The 8391-nt window shown below is 46.0% G+C and overlaps 1 protein-coding gene across 4 annotated transcripts in view; it reads left to right on the top strand.

Annotated features, from left to right (window-relative positions):
- The first annotated feature begins 243 nt into the window (after positions 1–243).
- The window catches only part of PRDM5 (PR/SET domain 5), a 328080-nt gene continuing 319932 nt past the window's right edge, over positions 244–8391 (top strand). For all 4 annotated transcript variants that reach the window (XM_073603356.1, XM_073603364.1, XM_073603346.1 and 1 more), the window contains exon 1: positions 244–559. In XM_073603356.1, coding sequence (XP_073459457.1) covers positions 467–559 — 93 coding nt within the window. In that variant the 5' untranslated portion in view covers positions 244–466. The remainder of the gene's footprint in view (positions 560–8391) is intronic.

Here is an 8391-nt window from a genome sequence, read left to right as displayed (position 1 = left end):
ACCGCCATGTCTGTGCATTAGGACTGTACTGAGCATCGCCGTCCATAGCGTTCCAACACAAATAGTGTGAATGAGCCCCAAAACACACTGTTCCATCCTCCAGAGTACACACTGAGCTCTGTCAGTAGGTTGTTGTGTGTATGTGTGAGCTGTGGTAGTGTGGTGAGATTTGCCATGCTGTAGGAATGCTCAGCCTCCCCCTGAGGCACACACACACACACACACACTCTCACACACACACACTCTCACACTCTCTCTCTCTCACACACACTCTCCGAGCTCTCTGGGACGAGCAGAACTTGCAGCCAATAGGAGGCGAGCTCTCCGCCCTGAACAGAAGTGCGGGCACCGGGGAGAAGAGCCGGGACGTGCGGAGTGCCCGAGTGATGCCCGCACCATGCAATAAACTACCCGGCCACCCTCCTCTGCCCGCTCCTCCTAGCTATCACACAGCACGCCCATAAACATGCTGGGCATGTACGTGCCAGACAGATTTTCCCTGAAGTCTTCCCAGGTCCAGGACGGGATGGGGCTGTACACCAGCAGGAGAGTGAAAAAGGTTTGTGTGGTGAGGGCTGGGTGGGTACGGCCGGGCACAGTGTGGGCACACAGCTCCTAGTATAGGAGAGCCGGGAGGGGAGATGCCACGTCTACACTACGAGCTCCATACACTGTACACAGGAAGGAGAGAGGAAAGAGAGGAGAGGGGGGCACACAGGAACTGCAGTGTAACTCAATGCCTCGATATCACACTACTCTATATATAGAGAGGGGGAGGGGGCACAGGAGCCAATCAGGAGTGCTGATAGGAGGAGAGAGCAGAGGGATGAGCTTGTCATGTGCAGCTTCAGCCCCTTTCACATTTAGACTTCTTTCACACAGAGGCAGATTTCAGGCGTTTTAACGCTAGAAATAGTGCCTGAAAACCGCCTCCTATTCATTGCAATGGGTGCTTTCACACTGGGGCGGTGCGCTTGCGGGACGTTTGGACAAGTCCTGCAAGCAGCATCTTTGGGGCGGTTTGGAAGCGCTGTATACAGCGCTCCCAAACCACCCCTGCCCATTGCAATGAATGGGCAGCGCTTTCCGAAGCGTCTGAAAAGCGTTTTGGAAGAGCCGCAACATGGGAGTTTTTAACCCCTTCTTTGGGGTTAAAAGCGCCCGGCTAGCGGCTGAAAAGCGCCGCTTAAACAGTGGTAAAGCACCGCTAAAACGAGCGTCTCTTTACCGCTAACGGACGGTGCTTTCAGTGTGAAAGCAGCCTTATGGCCCATACACACGATCCGAATATCGTACGACGGATCGTACGACTTTTTTCGCTTAATAGTTGCAAGTAGAAATTGAATAGGTAACTAAAGTCATGAAAATTCTCGTACGACGGAAAAAAAAAAATCGGAAGTGATGTCATGTGTTGTAATGTATTTGTATTGTATTTTCAGATGACAACTGTACTGACTAAATGAAAATCGTACGATCTGGTATTGTACGAGGAAAATTTTCATGCTTGTCCGATCGAATAATATCGAATGAAGTGTCGTGATCGGCTCTCGAAAGTAGTGTACACACGATAAGAAAATCGTACGATTCTTCCTCGGACGTCAGTTTTCGTACAATATTCAGATCGTGTGTATGGCCCACTAGCGTTCTTTTTGTACAAGCGTTTTTGCACGCACTTCAGACTTTAGCGTTTTTTTTTTCTTTTGACCACTTGACCTCCAGAAGATTTACCCACTTTTCTGACCAGGCCATTTTTTGCGATACGGCACTGCGTTGCTGTAACCTCGCTGGCGGTATGGTTTTGTCCAATTTTTGAATCTCAAAGCAGTACATTTGTTTTGCATGGAAATTTGGCATTTTATATTGTAGGCCTGTAATTCTTAGGAATAACACACTTAAATCTGTCCAAACAAGAGTCTAGTAGACATCCCGGGTGTGATAAAGTTTGAAACACAAAATCATAATATAATAAATAACTATAAATAATTACACAAAATAATAATATAATAATAATAAAATGAATTTCCCCACAAATCACTATCACTCTAATCTGCAAGTGATTCTAATTTACTATCGCTAAAACCACTTTTGATGTAAAGGGACACTTTATGGTTGCTATGGACAATCTCCAGTTTCCAGGCAGAAAGAACAGTATATATAATATAAAACTGCATGCAGGGCATTGGACAGACCACTGGGGACACAAGGGATGTGAACTGATTTCATACAGTTATGTAATCTGTAAGATTACAGTGTATTGTATGTGTTATGTTTTGTGTACTTTTCCATGTCCCTGCTTTGCAGGAACACAGGATCCATGCCTTCCCTCCTAAGTGCCAGTTCACACAGGGGCGACTTGTCAGGCAACCTAGTCGCCTGACAAGTCGCCTCCCGTTCTGTGCTACGGAACCGTTCTAATAGGAGCGACGCAAGTCGCTCCGACTTAGAAAAAGGTTCCTGTACTACTTTGGGGGCGACTTGCATAGACTTCTATGCAGAAGTCATTTTGCAAGTCGCCTCGGAAGTAGTTTGCAGGTCGCCTCGCTGAGGCGACCTGCAAGTCGTGCCGCCCCTGTGTGAACCGGGCTTAACAGAACAGTGATCAGCCTTGTTTACATAGACAGACTGTTCTGCCTCTCTACTGGCTGATCGGTGGGTGGTGGCGGACATCAAGTCCGCGGTACCCACAGATCAGTTTCGCTGTGTATACGGTCGGCAAGTGGTTAACCAATGGAACGCTGGTTACTAGGCAGCGAATTGTGTTTTCCAGCTGCTCCCTTTATGCCTCATGCACACAGGCATGTGCAGGGCCCCCAGTAAGGGTTTACCACCAGTCTTCCTGTAGGAGGCCAGGGCACACAGGGGGGCTCGGACAGCAGGGGGAATTAGATGTGGGCAGGACAGGGAGGGGATTGGTAGTGGGCAATTACAGGAACAACGTCCTATGTGGCTCTCTGCAGAAGCCAGTTTCTCCATCTCTCCCTCCTGCTGGCTTTCCGCTGTTGCAGGGAGAGACACAAAGGGCATCGTTCCTGTCATTACCCCCCCCCCTTGCACAGATCCCTCTCCCTGTTCTGCCCACATATGATTCTCCCTGCTTTGTGCCCTCTTGTGATCGGTTCCAATCACTCACTGTGTTAATTCATAACTGCAGCATTAGTAAACTGAGGCTCCTGTTCATTCATCTGCAGTGTAGCTGAGGCTACAGAGAAAGGAATTGAAGAATCTGTGTCCTCAATCCCTTTCTCTGTCTCAAAGGTGAGATGGCAGGTGTCTGTTCAGACCCCTGATATTTCATCCAAGCCCCCCCCCCTTCCCCAACAGAGTTGTAAAAAATAAAAAATGTAAAAAAATAAATAAAAAAATAAATTGTAAAACATCATTTTTAAAAATTGTAAAAAAAAAATAAAAAAATAAAGGGCTCATTCACATAGGTTCTCCAGCCCATACCGCGTGAATGAGTGGTTTGTTGGTGCAGTTGTAGGCGTTAATTACTCTATGAGGATGCAGCGGCTGTATGAACACAGCCGCAGGTCCTAGTTTGATAAGTGTGCAGGTGTGGGTGAGTGGCCCCAAATACACGCTGTCAGTGTTTGGAGGCCATACACCCGCACCCACACACCTGTCAAATTAGGACCTTCGGCTGTGTTTATACCGCTTGTGCGTCCCATAGCGTAACCTTATTTATTACCTCAATACAGTTTTATATTTGAGATTTAGCAGGTATTTTGTAAGCTATGTTATGTTTGTGTCTGCTAATAATGATTTTAGTGTACCGTATATACTCGTGTATAAGTCGAATTTTTCAGCCCCTTTTTTGGGGCTGAAAGTGCCCCCTTTGACTTATACACGAGTCACCGCCGTCTGTCCGCATGATCAGCGTGTCATGCAGGCAGACGGCGGCCAGCGTGTGCTGCATAGACTTGGCAGCGGCTCTCAATGTTCAAAAGCCGCGCCTCCTCGTCAGTGATAGGCAGTCAGTGTACAGCCTATCACAGACATTCTCTCATCCTCGTCCGTGGTATGAGGATGAGAGAATGTCCGTGATAGGCTGACCGCTGACTGCTGGGAAATGGAGTTTTTTGGACGAAGAGGAGGCGCGGCTTTTGAACAGTGAATAGCTGAATACTACACGCTGATCGGTGCAGAGCAGCGCACGGAGGATGCACAGGACACAGGTAGGATGCACACACACACAGACACATGCACACAGGTACATATACACATACACAGGACACAGGTACATATACACATGCACATATACACAGGTACATGACACAGGTACATATACACATGACACATGCACATATACACAGGACACAGGACACATATGCACAGGACACATGATACATACACAGGACACAGGGAGGTATACAGCTGCAGATGGGCATTGCTGACCCTCTTTTTCCACTTGCAGTAGCTGCTGCATTTCTCACCCTCGTCTTATACTCGGGTCAATACGTTTTTCCCATTTTTTTGTGGTAAATTAGGGCCTCGACTTATACTCGGAACGACTTATACTCGAGTATATACGGTATGTTTATTGATATTTTGGGGGGGGGCTATGTCAAGTAGGCTGTTATGGGGGGCCCAGTGATTTCTAACAGCCCTGGGTGTATGGATTTGTATTTCAAATATGCTGGATTTTTAATGTCTGAAAAAATGCGTCTAATGTTACATATGTACATTCATTTATGTGCGCATGGCATTGAGTGTAAATGCATTCTACTGGACAGAATATTCATTTATTCTACCCATTAGAATACATTTACGCTCAGACACACACATTTACATGTTTACAAGCACATGCATGTTAACCACTTCAATACAGGGCACTTATACACCTTCCTGCCCAGACCAATTTTCAGCTTTCAGTGCTGTCGCAGTTTGAATGACAATTACGCGGTCATCCATCACTGTACCCAAACTAAATTTTTATCATTTTGTTCCCACAAATAGAGCTTTCTTTTGGTGGTATTTTTTATTTTTTGCTAAACAAATAAAAAAAGACTGAAAATTTTGAAAAAAAATAAAAGTTTTGCTTTTGTTTCTGTTATAAAATTTTGTAAATAAGTACGTTTTCTCTTTTACTGATGGGCACTGATAAGGCGGCACTGACAGGCACTGATCAGGAGGCACCGATGAGGTGGCACCAATGAGCGGGCACTGACGAAGGGCACTGATATGCGGCACTGATGGGCACTGGTAAGCGTCACTGATGGGTGGCACTGATATGCAGCACTGATGGGCATTGATAGGCGGCACTGATGGGCACTCATGGGTGGCACAGGTGGGCACTGATGGGCACTGAAAGGCTGCAAAGATGGGTTTTTATGGGTGGCACTGATAGGCGGCACTGTTGGGCACTGATAGGTGGCACTGATGGGCACTGATAGGCGGCACTGATGGGCACTGATAGGCAGCACTGATGGGCATTGATATGTGGCACTGATGGGCACTGATACGAAGCACTGATAGGCATCCCTGGTGGCACTGGCAGTGGTAGGCATTGTGAGTGGGCACTGATTGGCAGCTGCCTGGGCATTGATTGGCAGCTGCCTGGAAACAGATTAGTATTTACCTGGGGGTCTAGGGGGGCATACCTGGTGGTCCTGGGCGGCATGATAGTGGTCCTGGTCGGGATCCGAGGGGGGGCTGTGCTGATAAACAATCAGCAAAGACTCCCCTGTCAGGAGAGAAGCTGATCGGCTCTCCTCTACTCGCGTCTGTCAGACGCGAGTGAGGAAAAGCCGATCACCGACTCTTCCTATTTACATCGTGATCAGCTGTGATTGGACACGGCTGATCACGTGGTAAAGAGTCTCCGTCAGAGACTCTTTACCTAGATCAGAGTTGCGGTGTGTGAGACCGGGGGCGCGCAGCAGCTTAATATCCTGAGGACGACATATGACGCCCAGTCAGGGTATTGAAACCACTTTGCCCCGGTCATTCTGCTATATGACGGGCGGCAAGTGGTTAAATATGCTCATAAATTTCTCTTTTGGCTCAGCTTTGGTGCATGTTTTATGCCCCTAAATGCTATTCTTAACCACTTAAGCTCCGGAATATCTTACCCCCTTCGTGACCAGAGCATTTTTTGTTATTTGCCACTGCACTACTTTAACTGGCAATTGTGCGGTCATGCCACTCTATACCAAAATTAAATTTATATTATTTTTTTTACAATTACACGCTTTCTTTTGATCCTATTTGATCACCACTGCATTTTTTACTATATAAATGAAAAAAGATTGAAAATTTTGAAAAAAAAAATCGAATATCTTCATAAATTTAGGCCAAAATGTATTCTGCTATATGTCTTTGGTAAAGAAAAAGATACGTATACAGTACATCGATTGGTTTGTGTAAAAATTATAGGAGTTGATTTACTAAAGGCAAATAGACTGTGCACTCTGCAAGAGCAGTTACTGCAGAGCTTAGTATATGAGGTAAAGATTCACTTTGCAAAGAATACAAAAAAACGTGCAAGGAAAATAGAGAAAAACAGCATGTTTGCTTGCACATGATTGGAGTCAGCAGAGCTTCTGCTAAATTACTACTAATTACTGTAGAGCAACTGCTTTTGCAGAGTGCAACCGCAATGTGCACAGTTTATTTGCCTTTAGTAGATCAACCCCACATTGTCTGCAACTATGGTATATATACTGGAATTTTTATTTAATTATGTTTTTTTATACTAGTAATGGCAGCGACTTATAGTGTAACTGTGCGGCGGACAATCTGACACTAACTGATGCTGGAGGGGAGCTGATACTGACATCACCAGTGACACTAATATAGTGATCAGTGCTAATACTATACACCGTTACTGTAATAATGACACTAACTGGGAAGGGGTTAACATCTATGGACAATCAAAGGTTTAACTGTGAGCCTAACAATGTGTTATGTGTTTTGGTTGTTTTTAAAAATCATCTACATTGCAGCTCTGTGTACAGAGCCCTGTGTTGTTAGTAAACACAGGGCTGTGTACTGTGATTCGCTTAGCTGATCAGCAGGTTCCGGCCAATGATTGGCCGGAGCCTGCTGACCGAATTGTGGTGTACCCAGTGACAGCACAGATGGGGGAACACATGTATGCGCCCCTACCCGTAAAATGCTGGATCACCTACATGTACGACAGAGCAGCCGCCGCGCCGCACTATATCTACAGTGGGGAGAACAAGTGCTTGATACACTGCCAATTTTGCAGATTTTCCTACTTACAAAGCATGTAGAGGTCTGTAATTTTTATCATAGGTACTTTTCAACTGTGAGAGACAGAATCTAAAACAAAAATCCAGAAAATCACATTGTTTGATTTTTAAGTAATTAATTTGCAGTCTATTGCATGACATAAGTTTTTGATACATCAGAAAAGCAGAACTTAATATTTGGTATAGAAACCTTTGATTGCAAATACAGAGATCATGCGTTTCCTGTACTTCTTGACCAGGTTTGCACACACTGCAGCAGGAATTTTGGCCCACTCCTCCATACAGACCTTCTCCAGATCCTTCAGATTTCGGGGCTGTTGCTGGGCAATACGGACTTTCAGCTCCCGCCAAAGATTTTTTGTTGGGTTCAGGTCTGGAGACTGGCTAGGCCATTCCAGGACCTTGAGATGCTTCTTAAGGAGCCACTCCTTAGTTGCCCTGGCTGTGTGTTTCGGGTCGTTTCATGCGGGAAGATCCAACCACGACTTATCTTCAGTGCTCTTACTGAGGGAAGGAGGTTGTTGGCCAAGATCTTGCGATTTATGGCCCCATCCATCCTCCCCTCAATACGATGCAGTCATCCTGTCCCCTTAGCAGAAAAGCAGCCCCAAAGAATGATGTTTCCACCTCCACGCTTCAGGGTTGGGATGGTGTTCTTGGGGATGTACTCATCCTTCTTCTTCCTCCAAACATGGCGAGTGGAGTTTAGACCAAAAAGCTCTATTTTTGTCTCATCAGACTACATGACCTTCTCCCATTCCTCCTCTGGATCATCCAGATGGTCATTGGCAAACTTCAGACGGGCCTGGACATGCGCTGGCTTGAGCAGGGGGACCTTGCGTGCGATTTTAATCCATGACGGCGTAGTGTGTTACTAATGGTTTTCTTTGAGACTGTGGTCCCAGCTCTCTTCAGGTCATTAACCAGGTCCTGCCGCGTAGTTCTGGGCTGATCCCATACCTTCCTCATGATCATTGAGATCTTGCATGGAGCCCAGACCGAGGGAGATTGGCCGTCATCTTGAACTTCTTCCATTCTCTAATAATTGCATAAAATGGTTGTTGCTTTCTCAACAAGCTGCTTGCCTATTGACCTGTAGCCCATCCCAGCTTTGTGCAGGTTTACAATTTTATCCCTGATGTCCTTACACAGCTCTCTGGTCTTGGCCATTGTGGAG

Source organism: Aquarana catesbeiana, linkage group LG01, assembly GCF_042186555.1.
Source record: "Aquarana catesbeiana isolate 2022-GZ linkage group LG01, ASM4218655v1, whole genome shotgun sequence".
NCBI classification, from domain to species: Eukaryota; Metazoa; Chordata; class Amphibia; order Anura; family Ranidae; genus Aquarana; species Aquarana catesbeiana.
Note: the sequence above shows the minus strand (reverse complement) of the source record. Positions and strands in the feature narration are given on the sequence as shown.